This window comes from Coloeus monedula (assembly GCF_965178545.1).
Source record: "Coloeus monedula genome assembly, chromosome: 5".
Taxonomy (NCBI): Eukaryota; Metazoa; Chordata; class Aves; order Passeriformes; family Corvidae; genus Coloeus; species Coloeus monedula.
The window spans coordinates 74,214,068-74,237,326 of NC_138785.1; the positions used below are offsets into that span (position 1 = coordinate 74,214,068).

Below are 23,259 nucleotides of genomic sequence, written 5' to 3' on the forward strand. Positions count from 1 at the left end.
AACCAAGCCCAAATTTTGACCAATTAATCAGAAAAGACAAGAGAGGAGCCAGGGAGCTGAATTATCCAATTTAAGGAACTCAGGGTTTGCTCAAGCAAGAGGAAGGCTCGGGGTGACTCACAGGATCCAACCGCTGCCATCCCCACAGATTATCCAGAAAACACGAGCTGGCTCAAGGAAGTTGGGCCGCTTAACACCAACTATTCCAGTATTTATTTATTTTTTTATGGGCCTGTTAGCACCAACTCTTCCAGTATTTATTTGGTTTTTTGTAAGTCAGAGCTGGTGCACAGCTCTCAGCGTTGGGACTGAATTCTTACAGCAGCGTTTTCGAACTTTAGTCAAAATAAAAATAACCTCAAGGTCTCCTCAAAACCTTCCTCCCTCGGATATCCCATGAGTGGGAATCAGGGAACAAACATCAGGATCTCCCACCAAATCCGTGCCATCTGCTGCTGCTCCCAGGGACTCCAAACTTCAGCATTTTTGGGACTCATTTGGCTTCAAAGCAATGAAAAGTTCACCCCAGTGCTCTGCAAAGAGCTGGGGTCACAACTGCTCTGGAAAAGGGAAAAACCAGGAGTTTCTTCTCTCTGGGATGGGATTAATGAGGGAATTGTTGAATTATGCAATCATGGAATGGTTTGGGTTGGAAGGGATCTTACAGTCATCCCACTCCACCCCTGCCACGGGCAGGGACACCTGCCACTATCCCAGGTGGATCCAAGCCCCAGTGTCCAGCCTGGCCTTGGACATTCCCAGGGATCCAGGGGCAGCCCCAGCTGCTCTGGCAATTCCAGCCCAGCCCCTCCCCACCCTCCCAGCCAGCAATTCCTTCCCAACATCCCACCCATCCCTGCCCTCAGCCGCCCCTGGGGCTCCAGCCCCTTCCCACTGATGGACTGATCCTCTCTCCCTCTGCGTTGCCTGGACAGTCTTGGACTCCTGGAAGTCCTCCTGGTCCCGAAGGAACCCCTCGGTTCAGCGTGTCCTCCCTCAGTCCCACACCTGCTCTGAGCTCCGGGTCGGTGTGTGCCGGGCCGGCTCCACGTCCACCCCGATCCCCAGCAAACCCCACAGCAGCAAACGCCACCTCCCTGCTCTGGTGGCCTGGCCACCTCCATCCTCATCGAGCAACGGCTGGAACCCTGATCCCAGAGGTCTTTTCCAACCGAAATGATCCCGTGATTCTGCAATTAAAGCCCATTAGGATAATTGCTCTCTTCCTCCCTGTGCATCCAGCACACGGAGACCTCTTGGCACTCCCTGATCCCACCTTGGAGGTCACACGGAGTTGTTCAGGATAGGTAGAAAATCAGGGAATAATGAGGGTGCTTGTGCCAATATTTAGTCCAAACTGCACTCGGGACTTCTGATCTTGTTAAATCCGTGATGCTTTGGTGAATTTGTTCCATTTCCAGGATGAGGTGTTGGGTTTATCAAAGGGCAGGACACAAAGTCAATCCGAAGGACAGAAAGTCAGTCCAGGATATTCCTGGCTGGTTCGTTTTGGGTGTGAAGAACCACAGAATCATGGAATTACTGAGGCTGGAAAAGTCCTCTCCGATCACTGACACCCAGCACTGCCAGGGCCAGCACTGCCCATGTCCCCAGTGCCACACCCACACGGCTTTGCAGTCCCTCCAGGGATGGGGACTCCACCCTTTCCATTAAGAAATTCCCCCCAATATCCAACCTGAATCTCCCTTGGCCCAGCCTGAGGCCGTTTCCTCCTGTCCTGTCCCACAGGGAGCAGATCCCGGCCCCCACCCGGCTGTTCCCCCTCCACCCCTCAGGAACAGCCTTTTGGAGACCAAATTCCCAAATCCTGCCTCCCTGAAACAGCAGGAGCGCATTTAAAGCTGGGAAGTGAAGCTGGTTGAGCGCAGCTGGAACATGCCCAGCCCAGGACTGGAACAAACCCCACCTCAGCCCCCATCCTTCCCCTGGGAGCAGAGCTGGGACCTCGCAGCTCCGCTCGGTCCCTAGGACAGCTGCCGACACACATCCGATTACCCAGCCGTCAGTCACGCCGAGCAGCTCGGCTCCTCCGGTGAAGGGGCTGGCACCATTTCAGGCACCTAAAATCCTCCACCAGCTGCTGCTCCAGCGGGACACAAATCCCTTGAAAGCCTGCGTCCCATCTACTTATCCTTTGTGGACAGCTGGGACACCTCCGGGCTTCTCCGACAGCAACATTGACACACCTGGACAACCACAGCATCATCTGGGCTGGAAAAGCCCTCCAAGATCGAGTCCAACTCTTCCCTAGCACTGCTCAGGCCACCACTGCCCATGTCCCCAGGTGCCACATCCACAGGGCTTTGAAATCCCTCCAGGGATGGGGATGCCACCAGCGCCCTGGGAAGTTCTGTTTCAGCGCTCGACAACCCTTCCTCCGATAGGAATTGTATAGGAAATCTGCGCTTAAGCACTGAGACAGCGATTTCGAGCCAGAGCACAAAACTTCCCACTCTCACCAGATCAACCTTGAAACTCTCCCAGCAGACCCAGCCTAAAAATAACCCATTTATACATTTAACAGCAGCTAAACCAAACCCACGCGCCCTGGGATCGGCAGAACCTCCAGGAATGGAAATGACCATTTTTATCCTGGGATGGCGGGGAGCTAATTAATTGAAAAACCATCCTCTGATTCCGTCAATCCAACGGGGAAGCTGGAATCGATCCCGGTGCGATGTTCCTGGCTATACAGTGCCACCTTGCTGTCAACCCATCAATAAAATGACAGCTGGGAAGGGCCGGTGCTGCTGGGCGGGACGTGCAGCACGTTCACCTCAAGTGACCCCGGAATTCTGGGCTGCAATACCACATCAAAATCATCTCAATCCCAATTCTTAACGTATTCCAAGAGATCTGCTCTCTGATGGGTTCTTCCACAGCTCCACATCGTCATTCCTGCGGTTCCTCTCCACCCCTTGAGGCACGAAGAGGTCGAGCTCCCTCTCCTCTGCCTCGCCCCCATCAGTCCCTGCCTTTCCTCACCGGCCTTATCTCATTGATTACCCTCCTAATCCACGTGTCCAGCGCTCCACGAGCGCCGCTCAATATTTGTACTCCTTAAATCCAACGGGAAGAAAAATCAATGGGAGACTCCGAGAACAGATTGCTCTGGGATTGTGTGTCTGGGAGGGAATTAATGCCTCATTCCTGAGGGACATGCGTGCCCAAGGCCTTGCAATCAAAGTCACCTTGATGGGGAAGAGCCGCAGTGGTCCTGTCCCTCATCCCGTGGTGTTATCCCAGGAAGATGACTCCCAAGGTTTTCCAGGAGCTAAAGTTTCCCTGCTCCAAAATGATCCAGCTGCCCTTGGGAGGTCCCAAGGAGAAGAATTACAGGGATGCACTGGGATAAAGTTTCCCTACGGCTTCAAAGGCAAGGGAGCTCTGCACAACTTCCCCGACCACCCACCACGATCCGGCTGCGGGATCCCATTCCAGGGAAACCCGGCAACGCTTCCCTGCCACGGCAGCAACAGGAGCTCCCGGGGGGAAACCCCACATGGCACCAAGGGAAGGTTGGATGTCATGAAAGGCAGCTCCATAAAAGCTCCTTTATGGACAGCTCCTCCTCAGCCCCCAGGAGCGGCAGCTCCCGGATCACCGGGGTGGGTTTGGTTTCCCAGCCGGGGCTGTGGAGGTGAAGGGCACCCACCTCTGGCCCTCTCTGTTCCCATCAATCCCAGCCCCACCCGCAGGATAAAGGGGAATGTGGGCCCTGCAGCTCCGGTGGTGTCCGTTTTCCTGGTCGGATGAGTGGCTGCAATTACAGGGAAGGAATCTCGGGAAGGAGATCCTGGCTCCCATAGCACAGCCCTGCTCCTGCTCCTGGGAGGATGGACCAGGGGCAGCCAGAGGGTGCTCAGGAGGAGCCAGAGGCTCCAGGTGAGTCTTGTAGGAGTAAAACCTGATGGAAACACGTTCCTGGCCCAGGGTAAGGTCCCCTTGGGATGAGGTTCCCCATGGAGTCCCCGGGAGTGGTGCCTTGTTTGACCATAAAATTCCACCAGACCAGGCTGGAGTCACTCCCCATCCCTGGAAGTGTCCAAGGTCAGGCTGGAGCATCCTGGGATAGTGCCAGGTGCCCCTGCCCATGGCCAGGGGTTGGAATGAGAGGATCTTTGGGGTCCCTTCCAGCCCAAGCCATTCCATGATTCCATGATTCATGTGGGAAAGGCATCTCCCACCTCCCCACGTCCCGCTGCCAGCGTCCATCCCCGCTCCGTGCCCTGCCCGCGCGGCATCCCGAGGAATCCAGCACCCAACCACGAGGCACCGAACTCCACTCCTCGCCCTCCAACTCCTCATTTCCTCCCTTTATTCCCTTTGTCTGAAAGGCTCCCAGTGGAAGAGGATTTGATTGTTTGTTTGCTTTTATTGTTCCACGGGGCCAAGTGTCGACACGCTCCACAATCCCCAGTGCCCAGAAGCCCCGGCAGCGCTCCCCGCCTCCCACAAGTGCTAACAGGACATGTTGGCACTCCGGGTTTTTTTTTTGTTTGGAGCCTCTGGGGAGCACCCAGGCACTTTGAAGTCCTCCCCATGCCACTGCATCCCCTCCTGGATGGAGAGTGATGGCCTCGGAGCCCGAGCAGCCGAAGGGCAGAGGGATCCGTGTGATTTTAATGGGACTGAACCACAAAAGGCTGGGTTTAAAGCAACACTAAGACCAGTTTAAACCCACCAGGGCAGGAAAAACCAGAGTTAAGGCTCTAAATCTGCTCCAAACTCCTGCTTCTGTGTTTCCTGCCCTCTTCCCATCCCTTTTCCGCAGAGCACAGCAAGAGGCAGCTTGGATTTCCAGCCCAAACTTTGGAGGATCCTTCCTTTGTGAGTCAGGCAGTTAACACTGATTTAAAAATAAATAAACCACTCCATGTGCCCTTCTCCAACACTGTTGGGCTTTGGGCACTGGAAAAAAAAAACAAAAAACAAACGTGCCCTGAGCCTGACAAGGAAGAAACAGAGTGGTTTGGCCAAGCCTCTGGAATGCCCTTCCTGGAGCGCCGGGCTGGCCGCAGCCCGAGGGATCCCTGCCGGCTGCCCGGGCAGGGTCTGCCCAGCAGCCCACGGCTGAGCACGTGGATCCACAGGAAGGGAGGACAAATGGATGCACAGATCATCTCTGCTGGGTGTCCAACGTGGAGCAGCGCTCCCCATGGCAATTCTGGGAGGGGTGAGTGTGGACACTAACAAGCTAGGAAGGAGCAGAGGAATTTCCCAGCTGCTACAGCGTCTTGTGGAGTTTTTCCTTTCTCAGGCTTTAGCTGAGAAACAGTGAAGAGGGTTCTGTAAACGAATTCTCTATCTCTGCACCTGGGGTTTGTTTTCCAGTCCTGTTTTGGTACATTGGATGTGCAGGTTTTCGACTCCCACTTGTCCTCCCCGGATGGGGGACAAAGTCCTTGCCAGGAGTAAGGGATGAACGGGACTTTTGGATTTTCTCGGCCTTCAGGCTGTTTATTGTATCTTATCAGTAATTTACAGGCCGGCAACACAGCGTGAAGCAGAGCAGATACCAAAAGGCAACTGCAGGAAAACTCAAGGCCTTTTAAAGGTAAATTACCCAACAGTTGCTAAGTAGGTACGTTATTTTGACTTTTCTACCAGTGCCTACGGAACTATCCATTCACATTCCGTTGTGCTGCAGCATTTCCTCACCGATCATTCTGTGCTACCAACACGGCAGAAAACGGAGTAGGTGGAAGAAAGGAGACCTGAAAAACCACAGGGATCCTCCATCTTGCCTTCATCCACTTACCGTACTAATAAACCTAAAAACTCTCAGTTTTTCACCCCGTAACGAACTGTGTATTATACCACCACCTAACCGTGGATTCTAATTCATCCCAGAGCCTTGGCAGCTTTCTCCGTGGATGAAGGTTAAAAACAGTGTTTTCCAGGGGGGATGGGTCTTCCAGAACAGGCAGAGAAACACTCCCTGCACTTCGGGTTCCAACAAGTGGAGAGAATATTTGGAACGGGCGTTGTGGAACCTGCACCGATCGTTCTAGAGGGTGGAGGGCCAAGCGGCCAACGGGCTCACGGCACCCTTGTGAACGAGGCCATCTAAGCTGATTTATGGAATTAAATACAGCCTTTCGGGCCATCTAAGATGATTTATGGAATTAAATACAGCCTTTCGGGCCATCTAAGCTGATTTATGGAATTAAATACAGCCTTTTTGGCCACTTATCCTGAAACTGGACTCGTGCTGGTTTTCGGCGCTCTCGGTACAACAGGTGAGCAGCGCCAGAGGTGTCAATGCCTGGGAGAGCAGGGCCGTGGGTTGGAGCTCAGCCTGAACTTCAGGAGGTCCCAAAAGATCTCCTAAACCATCTCCTGCTGCTTCTTAGACGTCTCCCAACTGCCCTGGGACAGATTTTGACCCAGATCCAGCTGGTTTTCCAGGGAAAACGCCTCACTCTGATGTCACTACCGGGGGGTCACACGTGAACACCAAGGCACAAGGATCAGGGGATACTGGGAGCAGGAAACGAAGCTAAGAAAGGGCCCCTCATTGAACATCTGCAGCTTTTGGGTTGATAATTTTGGTTTCCCTCCAGCTTATCTTTCTGTTTCTCCACCTCTTCCAAGTTTTTTAGGGAGCCATGGGGTGGGAGAGGGAGGGATGGAGACGCCTCGGTACTTGGACTAACGGGGAATGGTCCCTTCTCCCAAGTAAAAAGCAATAGGAAAAGAGGAAACAGCCTCGAGCTGTGCCAGGGGAGGTTCAGGTTGGGTATTAGGGAAGATTTCTTCCTGGAAAGGATTGTCCAGCCCTTTAACTCAACAAATCCGAAACTTCAAATATTTTCAAAGGTAAATTAATTCCAGTTATGGATTTAGAAGGCGAATCCAGGCATTTCTGAAAGGAGAAATCCAGTGTACAGGACTCCTTTTGTGTGAACGAAAAGATTGTCTCTCCCCTGCCGATGGAGAGGACACTCGGCCACCCCTGAGGCCCACCAGGAATGAACTGCAGCTTTGCTTTGGCTTCCCCAGGCATTCAGGAAAACCAGGAGAATTTGGGTTTCTGGAAGCAGAGAGGTGGGACAGAGGATGAAGGCGATAATATTAATATTAATAACAACAACAACAACTTCTGGGAAGCTGATGTGGTTATGGGTGCCTGGAGAAGCCTCCATCACACTCAGGGGTGTTAGGAAACAAAATATCCTTTAATTAGCAGTAATTAGCTCAGCTGGAAGTCAGACACCTGCCCTTGCTGCCCTCCATTATCTCGTCAGACTCTTCAGGGCTTCGTGTCCACACAAGAAGCAGCAAAATGGGCACTTTTCGATGGCCTGTGGGCACCACCTTAACGAAGGTGATTAATAACGCTGGATAAATGATCCAGGAGATACCAATCAGTGGAAGGAACTTGGAGAGGAGCCACAAAAGCAATTAAGAGCCTGGAGACAGAATCTTAACAGCAAAATCCTGGATTTAAGGGTGATGATCCAACCAGCTCCAAGCTCTCGCTGCTGGGAAATGAGGAATTAGGGCTGACACTGGAACCTGTGTCTTCACACCTCTGCTTCCTGAGTGCTCAAGGGGTTTGCCAGGAAAGATGCAGGGAATTCTGGAATTCAGCATCTCCCTTGCTGCATTTGGGAGCCGCGGGATCCAGAGCTGGAAAAGGAGTTTGGATCGCTGGGCAGGACAGGAGACCGTGGCAGAGGCCACAGAGAAAATGGTTAAATAATTAAAGTGTTGTTAAGCAAGGAGAGGATCCACAGGAGTAAAGGGATGCAGGAAAACGGGGAGAACGGGAGAGGTTTCTGATTGGAGCTGATGGTGTTTCCCAGCCTGGGTGATTCTGTGCTGACTATAAAACAAGAGAGATGCAAAATGTAAATGCTGTCCCTTGCAAAGGGCCCTAAACACGGAAGGTGAGCAGAAACCCAGAAGTACAACCCGGCTTCTCCAAATCATGGAGTCATGGAATGGGTTGGGTTGTGGACCATGGAGATCAGCCCATTCCAACCCTCTTGGATGGACAGGGACACCTTCCACCATCCCAGGCTGCTCCAAGCCCTGTCCAGCCTGGCCTGGGACATTTCCAGAGATCCAGGGGCAGCCACAGGTGCTCTGGACAAACCCCAGCAGCTCAGATCCCTCTTTGGCTGGAGCAGAGCGAGGGAATTCCAAGAACCAGCCGAGCTCCGAGGCCGGGCAGGGCAGTGGGGGAGGGGGATGGAGCCAACGGAACAATTTGGAGATGAAAAACAGCGACTGAAATGAGCTGAAAACCCCTCGTGAGTCACCTTTTCATCTCTGCCCTCCTGCACCCAGTGACTAACACGGCAACAAAGCTGCAGGAGCTGCTCTCCCAGCAGAAACCCTGGAGACACAAGCAGGGACATGCGAGAGGAGACACCTCGGCGGGAGGTGGGTTCATTGATCATCCCTGAGCGAGGTGCTCAGCTGCTGTTGTATCTTCCAGCCAAACAAGCTGCAGAGAATCAGCCAAACCAGTTTGCTGAGCAGAGGCTCAGGATGGCTCTGGGTTCACCCAAAGTCTTGGTTTTGCTCTGCTCCCCAAACACCTCCTGAGTTTTTATGGCTGGGAAACCGCATTTAACCATAAAATACAAAAACAAGTTAAAAAAACAACCTGGAGCTCCCTGCCTGGTGGGAATGAACCCTCAGGCCCTCTGGGATGCTGCCCTGGAGTGACTGGAGGGACTGGCTCGACCTTCCCACCACCAAAATGCCTCAGGTGACAGAGCTGAGAGGTGGCCAGAGCCACCAGTGTCACATCAAGGGGATGGACCTTCACCCCCATTTCCAAGGGCGTTCCCTCAGCCACCAGCTGGGGATGGAAGCCCTGGAGCACACGGAAGCAGCAGGAAACAGGGACGCATCTCATGGAATGTCCCGAGTGGAAAGAGATCCACAAGGATTGAGTCCAACTCCTCCCCTGCCCAGGACATCCCCACAGCCCCACCCTGCTCATCCCTGGGAGCGTTGCCCCAGTGCTCCTGGAGCTCCGGCAGCCTTGGGAACGTGCCCATTCCCTGGGGAGCTGTCCCAGTGCCTGACCCAAGGACACAATTCCAGGCCTCCCAGTGCCTTTAGAGCAGCCAACAACCAAGTCGGAGGGGGTTTCAAACACCTGATTGATCAGCTGGTGTTTGATAAGAAGCAGGGGGTGCTCCCCATTCCAGCACAACCGGAGCTCCCGGAGTCACCTCACACTCGCTGCTCCCTCCAAGGGAGCAGGTGGCTCCCTTAAAGCCAGGCACGGAGCCCAGGAATTCAGGCTTCTGGAATGTGAGGCTCAGGGATGAGCTCACACTGCAGCTCTGCTCCTCTGTCTTGGTTCTTGTTTGGAGACAAAAAGGTGCAGGACTGAAAACAAAGGGAACATCTGGTGACTGCACAGCGCAGGGAGAGAGGAAACCTGTGTGAGGTCATGGATGCCCCTGGATCCCTGCAAGTGTCCAAGGCCAGGCTGGATGGGGCTTGGAGCGGCCTGGGGGAGTAAAGGTGTCCCTGCCCATGGATGGGGTGGGGCTGGATGGGCTTTAAGGTCCCTCCCACGAAAACCGTTCCGTGATTTTGGGATTCTATCGCGGAGCGGGGATGGAAGGGAACAGTGTTCCCAAGGGGATCATTCTTTTATTAAGTGTCTCTATCAGGGGTAATAAGAGAAAAATGAATGCATCAGAGGGAGACTTCCCACTCCCAGCTGGCTGGGGTCCAGCAGGATCCCACAATAACCACAGCTGGATTCCAACACGGGAAAAATACACACAAAGCATTTCCTATGGGACAAGCAGTGGCACAGAGTCATGGAATGGTTGGCTTGGGAAGGAACCTTAAAATCATCCCATTCCACCCCTGCCATGGCAGGGATACCTCCCACCATCCCAGCTGGATCCAAGCCCCAGTGTCCAGCCTGGCCTTGGACATTCCCAGGGATCCAGGGGCAGCCCCAGCTGCTCTGGCAATTCCAGCCCAGCCCCTGCCCACCCTCCCAGCCAGCAATTCCTTCCCAAATCCCACCTAACCCTGACCTTGCCTGTCTTAACCTCACTGATTTGAGGAGCTGATGCTCAAATTCAAACCCACCAAGTTTGCACGAAGCAAAGCAGAAAACTGCAGGGAGAGACGAGCAGAACCTCCCTGTCCTCATCCCTTGGACATCCAGGTGCCTCATTCTGGGGGGTTCCCACCTGCCTCTGTCCAAACGCCCCTCAGAGCTGAAGCTGGAACTTGCGGAGGAAATTCCGCACTCAGGATTTACAACTCCCTGGACAGACAGAGCAGCTGAGAGGAGGGAGCTCTAATCACCGAGTACGTTCCCTCCCCAGAGCCCAGAGTGAAATTCCTCGAGTGCTGGAGACAGATTTTCCTTGGAAGGCGGCCACGAGCGCTGATCTGGCTTCTAGGAGAGATCGGCGTGGCCGGGGATTGCAGGGACCTCGCAGACCAGCACAAAGCCCTCCTCTTCCAGCACCTTCCTCACAAGAAACCCATGAAAACCAAACCCTGAAACGCCTCCAGCTGCCCAGGAGCTGCGGGGAGAACAGGGAATGATTCCATGTGCAGGCTTGGGAATGACCTGAGAGCACCTGGAGATCTGCAGTGGCATTTGGACACTCAGGGGTATTTGGGGAAGAGCTGATTATCTCAAATTTCAGCAAGGTTATTTGGGGGGCTAAATTTATTTCAGATTTCTAAAATACAGCACTGAGTGGGCAACAGCAAAGCTTAAACTGGAAGGGGGGAAAGCAAATATTCCTTCCTTGTAAAGCCTTAAATATTTGAGCTTCACTCCTACAGAAGGACTTGAGATGGGACCTGGTTTCCTTCGTGGCTTCATTAAGGGTATTTATGGATTTAGAATTGTCCCAGAATAGGAAATCAAGCCCCATTTTGCATTTACTGTCTGCTCAAAATAGTGATTTTGATTCTCTGCGCTTGACTCTTCCTCTTTTCCAGAGAGGGATGGAATTGCTCCTGATTTCCTTGGGCACAAGGGGAAAATCAGGATTTGGATGTACTAAACTTGAGTCTGCTGCTCTGAACAAGGACAAACTGATGCCTTCAAACAATGACAGCTTTTTAAGGCTTATTTCCCACTACTGGGATCTGTACCAAGGCACAAACCAAGTCACCACATTTTCCTATCACTTCATATTTCATCAATTTTGCTCATTCCCTTAATCATCCCCCATTACTTTGAGAATGCTCTTGGATTTACAACTGTCTTGTAACAGCTCCTACTGAAATACGTTGGGAAGAGAGGGAAATCTCTTCAATTTCCCTACTTTGGCCAATTTTTGCCCAGTCATTTTTCCTCCCTCCATTCCCAAGCCAGGTCATCCCATTTAAATCAATGTTGTGGTGCCATTCACGGAATCATGGAATGGTTTGGGTTGGATGGAACATTAAAACTCATCCAGCGCCACCCCTGCCATGGGCAGGGATAGCTCCCACTGTCCCAGGTGGATCCAAGCCCCAGTGTCCAGCCTGGCCTTGGGCATTCCCAGGGATCCAGGGGCAGCCCCAGCTGCTCTGGCAATTCCAGCCCAGCCCCTCCCCACCCTCCCTGAGAGGAATTTCTTCCTCCAATCTCCCCTGCTTCGGTTTAATTTCATGGCTTAAAAGAGAAAGAATACAATGTCCAAAAAGAAACTTTTCAAGACAAGACGAAGAACAAATCAAAGACCTCTCCTTGCTGCACCTTCATCCATGACTTTCCTACCTATCCCTGCTCCCAGCTGGAGCTGCAGTCCAACAAGAAGTGCTGGGAGTGTTGGAGGTCTGGTGGCCACAGAGCAGCCACCAGAGCCTTGCCTGGATGGAGTTTGGTGACACATTCCAACATGGCACCGGGTCACTGACAGGGCCAGGGAGCAGGAACTACCTCATCTTTGCACGCTATTGATAAACTCAGTATGTCAAGGAGAGGTTGATTCTTCTCTGCTTGGAGCAAGGAGATGTTGTCCATTATCTGTACAACACCTCCCTTTTCCCCTCATCAATAACCATCCATTATCCAGGAGATCCAGGACTTCCCATCCTCACCTGAAACTTGTATCTCCTCTTTCTCCTTGCACATTCACAGAGTCCTGGAGTGGTTTGGGGTGGAAGGGACCTTAAAGCCCATCCAGTGCCACCCCTGCCATGGGCAGGGACACCTCCCACTGCCCCAGGCTGCTCCAATCCTTGGCCTTGAGATTCAGAGGCGCTGCTGTTTTTAAATGCAAGAACAAAACTTGGGAGCACCTCCCAAAACAAAGAGGAAACCTCCGTGCCCAAAGACTCCCATGGGGCAGGGGAGGAGGGCTGGAGAGGCTCCTGCTCCGCATCCTCCTCACCCGAGCAGGGTCCTTTTGGCTGCACTTAGGAACTGCACAAACGTTTCACTGGCTCGACCCCACCGGGCCGTTTTCAGGCATTTCATTCTTCCAAGAGCCCCAGCTTCCCCTTCCAAAATCCCTGCATTCATGGCCTGGTGCTTGGAAAAGGCCCAAAGCTTCCACATTTCCTTACACCCAGGAGGCCGTGGGCGCGTTGAGCGCCGCAGTCAATAAAGTGCCAAGGAGCTAATGAAGATAAAAGTGTCAACACAGCCTGGTGATAACACACACCTCTCCCATGGAGCTGTTGGGACCATTCTGTAAACAAATTTGGCAGTTCCTGGCAGGCCCGGGCCCGAAAAGCGGCGTCCTGATGTTATTAAAGTTAACAGAAGTGTCATGGGATGACAGATGGCTCCCTGCACATCAATTGGATTCTGAGGAGGTCTCAAACCCTGGCGGGTTGAAAGCAGCTCCAGCACGAATCAGAGGCAGGGTAAGATCATCGATACAAGGGATTATGCAGATTTAAGAAATACCCTCGGCACCCGAAAGTTTTCAGAATGCAAACGACGTCAACCCCGCGAACAAGAGGCACTGCATCATGATGGCAGCAGGGACAAAGCCAGGGGGGTTTAACAGACAAAAAAAGATTGTTTTAATAGGAGAGAAGCATCAGTCATTGAGTCTTACTTCATTCAGACTTTCTCTCCAACCCATCCATCTTCAGTGCCAAGAGATGACAGGACCACCTCACTTTTCCCCCCGGCCTAGTGTATCAATAATGCCCATTTCTCCCCAAACAAATGACTCCCCAGAATGGCCCTTTTCCCAAAATTGGCTGCCAAGCCCCACAAAGGCCTCAGTACCTGCTATGGTCAACTTGGCTCCAACGGGGCCCCCTCCAGAGGTGGCCACCGATGGGTGGAGCCTTCCCCAACCATCTTCCCCAAGAGCCACTTTGTCATTGCTGGCCAGGGAGCATCTGTGGAAGAGGGGACTGGGGCGGGGGGGGTGGCTGAGCCGCAGAGGGACACAGAGAGGGACACAGAGAGGGACACAGAGAGGGACACAGAGAGGGACACAAACGGGCACGGGCACAGGGGAATGCAAATTCCTCCGCCCTCGCAAACGCCTCCGTGGGCATTCTCTGGGAACAAAGGTCCCCGAGGCGGGCGGGCTCTGCATCACTGCTCTCTCTGTTCCCAGCACCTGCTCGGCGTCGGCCGCGGAGTCGCCGCGGTCCCTCCGCGCCGTGGCCGCAGAAGCCAAGGGCAGCACAATGGCCCCGTTGGCCAGGGTCAGGCCTGGCTTTCTTCCTCGCCCCCTTCCACCAGCCCTTTTCACCTCCACCATCTCCAGGAGCGCTCAGCAAGGAGGTGGCTTCGAGGGACGAGAGGAGGAGGAGGGGGGAAATATAGGTCTCTGGCGTAAATCACTGACGCCGTTTCCCCTCCTCTCCCTTCCCTTAAGACCTGATGGTCTTCAGTCACACATCTTAAAAGCAAAACAAAAAACAAAAACACAAAGACTTACTTGTCTCAAGTCGATGAAGGCCAACTGCAGCGTGTCCCCTTGGAACCCAGGCACTGGGCCGGATCTGGCAAACTCTGTGGGAAAGAAAAGAGGATAAAAAGCGCCTTTAACTAACCATGGACAGGGAGATTGGCAGACGGATGACAGGGAAGACAAGAGAGGCTGGGGGAGAGGAGGACCGCGCTTCTAAGGAGTCATGTCTCCCTCCCTTCAGCGTCTTTGTTCGCCCTTCAAAATTCGTGTCATCAAAACACCATTAATTCCACCGTCCTGACAGCAAGGAAACTGTACTAATTCGACCTGAAATTTATTCCCATGAGCCGCACTGGGCTTCAGAGTATTTGTTTTGTGAACGGACAAACAACTCGCCCAGAAGAAAGGGGGGGATGGGGGTGGAAAAGTTTTTCCTCTCAACACAATAAAATCTTCAGCTGTGAAACTCTTTTCAGTTCCGAAAGCTATTTATATTTTAGGGCGCTGAAGGAATTTTCTAATTTCACGCCTGTCACCAGGCTCCATGAGCATTCATCAAAAAAATATGCCCGGCCGCATCATTAATTATCAGGCAGCAGATTATTTGCATGATCTGGTGATGGCGCCTCTTGGTCAGCCCAAACGCGGAGAACCGCGGCCGTTGGGTGGCATTTTTATTTCTGGTGGATGAAGACATCTGACAACTGAATAACGTTGGCTTCTAAAGCGAAGAGAATATTTCCAAGGCCACATTTATCTCCTTCCAGGCTAATCTGGCCAAAATTTCATACTTTGGTCGTTCATTTTTCTCCTAATCCATTCTTTAAACCAAATCTAAAACCGCTGAGGGGGCTTGAATGGATCCATGTTAGGGGACCTTGGTTCCTCCATGGCATTTAGCAGCTTTTCCTTGGGAACGCTCATGAAGCCGACGCCTGCGTGCATCCGAGGGCGTCTTTTGAGGTTGGTTCTGCCCAACTTCACTTCATTTTCACCCTCTGCAGTTACAGCTTCATCTCCGCTCTCCTCACAGCCTCTCGGCACTGAGGGGATCTGGTTTGTGAGGCCACAACTCAACGCCATCAAAAGCTCAAGGGGGAGCATCTGCCTGGGGTTGAGTTGTGTGGCTCCTGCAGGCACTGGAGATGCTGGAGGAATGAAATGTTTTCTTGGGATGAAGCCAGGTGTGATGGCAAAAAGGGAGAAAGGAGGGAAAATATACGCCAAATACAGATTTTTCAGTTACATGGCCCATTATCGCCCAACTATCCCGGATTTTACCCTACAGGAACTCTCCAACGGCTCCTAAAGCTTCACAAAGATGAGGATTAGGGATGGCTTGGCAATATGGAAGGAGGATTTTGCCTTTTGTCTCCACGACTAATCAGAGGTACCAGTGGACAAAGCAATCTCATGTCAGATGGTCTTCACCTTGAATCCTTGCCCTTCCAAAAGTTTTCCTATTTCCAAGCCAGTGTCACGAAATCAGGAACATAAATCATCACATTCCCATTTCCAAAGCTTTCCTAGAGCAGCCCCTCGGCTCTAACAAGAAGAGATTAATGAACGAAACACCGGGATTCAGTCCTGTCCCTCAACCGCCTCATTTCGGGCAAGTAAAGCAGGGTTATTAATCAGCTCCCTTGCTCCACCTTCCATTAAAACCTTGGGATGGAGAACATCCTTCAAGCCAGACACAGGCACCTCCAGGGGCACAGGGGACACTTCTCAGACTCTGCTTTTTAATAGTCGCAGATGCCAGAAGAGGTTTGAGATTGAAACCATCGCTCATCTTTGCAGTGATCACTCAAGTGACAACTGCTGCAGGACAGGAGCAAACGTGGCTGGAAAAGCACTGCTTTTATCTGAAGTTACGACTCGAAAGGAGTAATAAAAAACTACAAAGAGAAATTATGGATGTGACTGTTCACGTTTAGGTTTTGGATAGGAAAAGCACAAACCAAAGCCAGCAGAACCATCCATGGTCGTGCCTTTGGAGTTTTGCACAGGGTGGGACTGGACAGGGATGAACAGGAAGAAGTTCTTCCCTCTTCCCTGCGAGGGTGGGCAGGCCCTGGCACAGGGTGCCCAGAGCAGCTGTGGCTGCCCCTGGATCCCTGGCAGTGCCCAAGGCCAGGCTGGACACTGGGGCTTGGATCCATCTGGGACAGTGGGAGGTGTCCCTCCCATGGCAGGGGTGGCACTGGATGGGCTTTAAGGTCCCTTCCCACCCAAACCATTCCATGATTCCTTGAGATCGGAGCTGCTCAGCTTCCAGCCAATTCCACTGACCAATCCTGCAATATTCCATGTGCTAAGAGCCTCAAGCGACTTCAAATGTGTCCCTCAAAAACTGTTTTAATTAACCCTAACTGCAAAGGCATTTTAATGTAGCTTTGCTATAAAATTTGACTGCAGCTTGCCCGAGCCAGCAGGGAAGGAGGATCAACCCAAACTCTCTGACTCTGATCTGCAAGGGATAAATCATCTTTACACATTCCCTCTACGCCCCACTGTCCCATCTGGAACAATTATCCCAAAAGCCACATCAATCCTAAAACACCCTGCTTTGGAAAAGCACAATACCTGAGAAGCTGCAATGTTTACAAGTGAGAAACGGTGTTTGAGCACCTTCTCAAGAGGGGAAAGTCCCCTGAGTGGCTCAGGGTCGGAGATGTCCCTGGACTGAGGAACCCAACCTTGACATCCTACCCTCCAAGGATGGGGTCACCTCATGTTCCTGATTACATTTGGAGAAATCCTGGAAAAGAAACCCTGGAAGGACTGCAAGGAAAGTGAGTTTCTATTTTGGATGAAGGGCCGCGCAGCTGTTCAGAATCTATTTAGGAGCACACACAGAGTTGGGAAATTTAAGATCTTCCCCAAAGCATGAACTTCAAATCCTCATGAGAAAATGCCTGTGATTGTGAATGTTCTCACAAGGCTGGTGAATTTATCACCGCTGTCAGCTGCTTGTGAGCAACCCAAGACAGATTCCATTCCAAAGCAGATTTCATCCCAAGACAGACTTCATCCCAAAACAGATTTTATTCCAAGACAGACTTCATCCCAAAAGAGATTTCACCCCAAGACATGGCTGCTCATTAGCAGCTCACCTTTAGCTGTCTCTGCCCGATGTCTCTTCCCACGGTTCCCTGCCCATGGAGGGGGTTGGAACTGGATGGTCTTCAAGGTCTTTTCCATCCCAAATCAATCTGTGATTCCTAAGGAACCTACTGGAGTGACACTGCCCTTCAACACTGCTCGTTAAGATGGTTGCACATGGAGCCAACACTGATTTAAGCCGCATTTTTCATCAAAATACTGAATTATCAATGATCTGGAGCCTGCTAGAGAAAGGCATCCCTGCCCACGGCTGGAACGAGATGGTCTTTTAAGGTCCCTTCCATCCCAAGCCAATCTGTGATTCCTAAAGAACCACTGGATGAAGCTGGGACAGTTATGGAGAGACACTTCAAAACTTCAGATGGTCACACACTGAGCCAACATTTAATTGAACAGCAATTCTCATCAAAAGATTAATCAGTACTGAATTAACAAAGCTCTGGAACCTTCTAGTGCAAGGTGTCCCTGCCCATGGCTCGAAGGAGATGGTCTTTAGGCTCCTTTCCAACCCAAATTTTACCGTTCTGGGATTCTACGATTGACATCCAAGAAGTGAAATGACGTCGGAGCTGAAATTCTTTGTATCCCAGAAGAAATGGGAGTGGGAATACGGCCCAGACACTCGGAGAAAGCTGCGGCAGCCCCGGGCTGGAGGAATGAATGCAATGCTTCCCCTGGGCTGCTGGAGAAGGAGCTGCACCTTCTGTAATCGCAGGTCACACTTTACATACCAATGCCACCAGCTCATTCTGAAGGAGGAATGAACAAGGTCTCAGAGAAAAAAAAGGAGAAACAAAGACGAGAACGGAGCTTGAGAGGAGAGACACAGCCAGTTCTTCTTGGGTTTAATCTCTTCAAGCAGATTTCAGGATAATTTTCTCGGAACAACCGAGCGCAGTGTTGGCCTCAGTACTGTCGGATTCGTTTATTGTACTGTCTTCACTACCAAGGCAAGTGGCAAACATTGCAAGCAACCTACAGAGCAGCCCCTTGAGCAGAAAATCACGGGAGAATAGAGCAGATCAGTATGCGGCTGTTTGTACAAAGCATTTAGCCAGGCTAAAGGTTTGAGGGGTTTGTGTTCAGGCCAAAAAAGTAATGTCTTTGCAAGGTCTACAGGCTTGGGCCACCCAGGGCAGGTCACAGGGGGACTCCAACCTCTCTTCCAAAACATTTCACCGATGAAAGAATCAAGGAACAGGAACCGTTGAGCCCTTTACAATGGACAAAGAATAAAGAGTTCAAAGGCGCGGCAGAAAAGAGACATCCACTGTAAATTAATTACAGCGCACGGGGGGATCTGCCCGTGCCCCAGGCGCGGCTGCGCGCGCGGGGACGGGGCCTTGCAGGCATTGAGCGGGAAAAATGGGCCCAGCCGGTGACTTCATCCCTCAAAAACATCATTTGAGGGCAAGATTTCCTCTGAATTACACGGGATTCGTGATGGCACCTCCAGGATGGAGACAGATGCAGCTCCCAGGGAAGGGAACGTGGACAATCTGCTCGTGGCCATGGATAAGGTCTGGGGAATCGACCATCTGAGGATTCCTCAAGGAAGAATGGAGGTCTCGAAGTCATCTTCCTTGGATAAAGCCTTGGAAGGCTATCCTAGGAAAGCCAAGTGATGGGATCTCCTTGGATAAAGCCTTGGAAGGCTATCCTAGGAAAGCCAAGTGATGGGATCTCCTTGGATAAAGTCTTGGAAGGCTATCCTAGGAAAGCCAAGTGGTGGGATCTGCTTGGATAAAGTCTTGGAAGGCTATCCTAGGAAAGCCAAGTGGTGGGATCTCCCTGGATAGGCTATCCTAGGAAAGCCAAGTGATGGGATCTCCTGTTCTGTATCCACGGGAACAAAGTGACACCTCGAGGACACCGAGGCTGAAGAACAAATCCATGCATGGACTCTGGAGAAGCTGCCAGGGGGGGAAAGTGAGAAATGATGGGTAGGATTTGAGGCAAGAGGAACAGAGAGAAGCTCCCAATTCCCATATTGAGCTCCTACTTCACCCAGTTTCCATACCGAGCTTCTCCTTCTCCCACACCGTTCCCACACAAGCCCGCTCTGAAGCTGTTCCCCATTACAGCCCGAACTCTCAAAGCTCATTCCCATCTGGGTAGTTCCAGAGAGCTGTGGGAAGAGGGAGGAGTTACCCAAAATACACTGAACTGGGTCAGATTAAAGAAAAACTTCTCTCCCGCCCCATCAATCGTTTCTCTGATGGAACAAAGATGAGCCTGGAGTGCTGTCACTGCAGAGAAACCAGTGGTCCCAGTCATGGGACACTGGCAGGGCTGGGGAGCACCCACAGCCCCAGGGAGGGACTCCTCAGGGGTTGACCACGAGATGTTTTTTAAGGCTGTGGGAGACGCGTGCCAAGAAATTCTGCACAAAATCAGTAGGATGGGCTTAAGAGACGACTCACGGATCTCCACAGGTTCCCAACCCCAAACCCAAGGTCTGCAGTGGATGTGTCTTGGCAGATGTGAAGTTCTCAGCTTCGTTAAATACCAGCACCAGGAAATGTGGACTGTGCCCATCCCACCATCAGCTGAAGAGGTTGGCATTTCCAGCCCTGGAAAGGTTCAAGGCCAGGTTGAGGGTCCAACTTGGCCTTCCAGGGATCCAGGGACAACCACAACTTCTCTGGGCGACCAGTGCCCAGGCCTCACCATCCTCACAGCCAGGAATTCCTTCCCAATATCCCCTCCATCCCTGCCCTCTGGCAGTGGGAAGCCATTCCCTGTGTCCTGTCCCTGCCAGCAGAGCCCGACCCCCCCGGCTGCCCCCTCCTGTCAGGGACTTGTGCAGAGCCACAAGGTCCCCCCTGAGCCTCCTTTGCTCCAGCCTGAGCCCCCTTCCAGCTCCCTCGGGAACTCTCCAGCCCCTTTCCAGCTCCCTCAGGAACTCTCCAGCCCCTTCCCAGCTCCGTTCCCTTCCCTGGACAGCTCCAGCCCCTCAGGGTCTCTCTTTTTTGGGAGGTGCCCAAATCTGACCCCAGGAGCTGAGGCACACCAAAAGATCAGCACTGTGGGCTGGACATTCCTCTCCTCATTTGTTCTGCTTAAACCTTCCCACGTCTCGACTGCAACATTCCCATTTCTGCCCCAAATCCAGGCTTTTCCTGGTGTGCTGCAGCAGGACACCACAGGATATCCTAACTCTGGCACCACCAACTCCAGTCCCTGATGGATCACAGGTTGGATGAACACCTGGGAGTCCTTTGGATCATGCCAAGGGAAGGATGACTCCAGCATCATGGACAAACCCCAGCATTTCCCCCAAATCCCAGGATTTCCATGGGAGGAATTCCTGGGAGCCAGATAAGGCAGCCAAAAAGGAGGTGGGGAACAGCTGTGCCGGGCACATTTTGGGACAATCTGTTGGGATGGAGAATTCCTCAACCCAGCAGAGACATCTGGGTGTGTGCCTGGCTGATCCCCAGGAGCGGGGCTGACTAAAAATAGGGAATTTAATGGAATTTGAAATATAATTTTTAGGGTGCTTTTGATGTCCCATAAAGCAGCAGTTAAAAGACTTCGGAGATGATGGAATTGCTGATTTTATGATCCAAGGACTGTAAAAACAACCCCTCAGCCACTGCTGGAACCCGTTATGGAGATGGGAAATGCTTCCTAGGAGTGGGAACAGCCCCATTTCTTTGGGATTTTTCATCTGTCACCTCCAAATCTGGGTTGTTACATTTGATTCCCACTATGTCTGAGGCAGAGGGGAGATGGAAAAATTACATATTTATTAAATCATATATTTATATATGTATTTATCAGTTCAAAAAGAGCAGAGCAGGGCATGTAGGAATTTAAAAATCCCATTGCATTGTTAAATCTTGGATTATGGATGTGTTCTGGAAGACAAGAAACCCTCTGAATAAAGGAAATGCCTTTTCTGGAAAAAGCATCACTTCCTCTATTTACAGGATCCCAAAAATCTTTCTCTTTGGGATTTTTTTTTCCCCCCCTCTCCAGGTTTTTTTGTCTTTTTTTCAACTTGGGCCAGAGCCAGAAGTGGCTCCTAAACTGAGACTTAATGAGACGTGTCCCACTGGGTCCTTCTGGGCAGCCCATTTAAGCTGCGCCTTAGTCCAGGTTTAAAAGGAGGTGAGAGAACCTCTCCTGACTGCAGGGAAGGAGCCACGAAAACCAAACCACCCCAACGAGGGGTGCAACCAACACCTGCCCAGCACCACATTCCCAGCCCACCCTCAGCCCTTCCCTGGAGCCACCCAAGCACTCGGATCCCTGCAAAGCTGCTCCCAAAGCCCTCCCAACACCTTGGGAAGCAGCTCCCTGCTGGGAAAACCTGGGGACAACCACCCCGACCACCCAGCACTGTGCACCCCCTCGAGGGTTTGTCCAGCTGGAGACTCCGTGGTCTCACCAGGTGCAAAAAGCCATGGAAAACGCTTGGATTTTTCCCAGGTTTCTCTCATCAGAAGCAACCTGAAAGGATTTTTACAACTCTGCTCTTTTTGCTTCTCTCACACCAAAACTGCTGCTGATGTGTAGGGACTTTTCATGAGGAAAACATGGAAGATCTGGCTCTCGGTGTCTGTTTGATTCCCTGCTTCTCCCCAGGCCTACAACAGCTCCCTTTTGGAAGATCAGAAAATGAATAAACTGCATTTTCTGTGCTTTGAACATGCAAAACAAGCATGTTTCAGGGAGGGGAAGATTTAAAGAGCAGGTGAGGGGTCCCACCACAACCTCCTTCTGCTCCCGAGCACCACAGACTCTCAGACTGGTTTGGGATGGAAAAAACCTTCAAAATCATCTTGATCCAACCCCATCCATGGGCAGGGACACCTCCCACCATCCCAGGTGGATCCAAGCCCCAGTGTCCAGCCTGGCCTTGGGCATTCCCAGGGATCCAGGGGCAGCCCCAGCTGCTCTGGCAATTCCAGCCCAGCCCCTGCCCACCCTCCCAGCCAGCAATTCCTTCCCAACATCCCAGCCCAAGCTCCCCTTTCCCACTGGGAAGCCATTCCCTGCCTCCTGTCCCTCCAGCCCTTGGCCCCAGTCCCTCTGCAGCTCTCCTGGAGCCCCTTGAGGCCCTGCAAGGGGCTCGCAGCTCTCCCTGCCTCCTTCCCTTCTCCAGGGCAACATTCCCAGCTCTCCCAGCCTGATACAGAGCAGAGGGGCTCCAGCCCTGGAGCAGCTCCGGGGCCTCCTCTGGGCTCTCTCCAGCAGCTCCACGTCCTTCTGCTCTTGGCCCCAGGGCTGGGGCAGCTCTGCAGGTGGGCTCTCACCTGAGAATCCCCCTCAGCCACCTGGACCTGCCCCTCCCTGGGGCCAAAGCTCAGCCTGGAGCCACGGTCCAGCAGCCACTCCCTTCTTGTGCTGAGGGAAGAGCAAACTGGTCATAAATCAGGAATTCTTTTATGAACCCAAAACTGAGGAGAATTAATTTAGCAGTGACTTGTTTTAAGCCTAAACCACCACATTTTTCACCTCTCTTGTTGTCAGTTGTGTTTATAAACACATTTCCTTCCAATGTGTATCAGACCTGCTTTTAACACGGAAAAAACGATCTTCACCACCTTCAAACTACGCCCAATATACAATTAAATAATTTCATTAACTCACCTCACCTCTCCTTCATTTCTTCAGGATTCACAAGCAAAACCCTAATAAAGTCCAGCAGCAAAACTCAGCAGCCCCATTCCCTCATCATGGCACTCACTGGAGTGCTCCAAACAGCCATAAAATCTTATTTCAGTGTAATAACTACAGGATGAAACTGCTGGATTGGGGAAGGTTTGGGAATTTATGGAGAGGAAGAGGAGGGAGGCAGAAGCATGAACTGGTACCCGTGAGGATGTAGAGATTCACACCTCTGCTTTCGGGTAAAAGATTAAAAAATCACCAAAAAACCAAGAATAAACCCCAACTTTGCAAATTGAAACTTATTTTCTGCATTCACCAATCCCCTCTTGGAACTGGCTTATCCTAAAATTCAAACCTTGACAGATTCCTGCTCCAAAAAAAACCAAATTCAAGCCATTCCCAGGAGGAGCTGAGCCACCAGACAGACCCGTGGGGATGAGGGGATGCATTCTTGCTGCTGCAAAGGAAAAGATTTTGTCTGTTCTGGGGCTGACAGTGATGGATGAGGAGGATCCAGCTCCAGCATCCATCTCCATTCCCTGCTCCGATGGCACCTCGGGACGGGGCTGGGGGACAGGTCCCTGACCCCACTGCCCACGTTGGCGTCACCTGCTCTGGGATGTCTGAGTGCTCCAGCCTTGGGCTCCCCGAACAACTGGAATTT

The 23,259-nt window shown here is 51.9% G+C and overlaps 1 protein-coding gene across 6 annotated transcripts in view; it reads right to left on the minus strand.

The window, feature by feature from the left end:
- The window catches only part of EXOC6B (exocyst complex component 6B), a 264,591-nt gene that overhangs the window by 54,600 nt on the left and 186,732 nt on the right, over window positions 1–23,259 (minus strand). For all 6 annotated transcript variants that reach the window (XM_082282320.1, XM_082282316.1, XM_082282318.1 and 3 more), the window contains one exon: window positions 13,875–13,948. In XM_082282320.1, coding sequence (XP_082138446.1) covers window positions 13,875–13,948 — 74 coding nt within the window. The remainder of the gene's footprint in view (window positions 1–13,874; window positions 13,949–23,259) is intronic.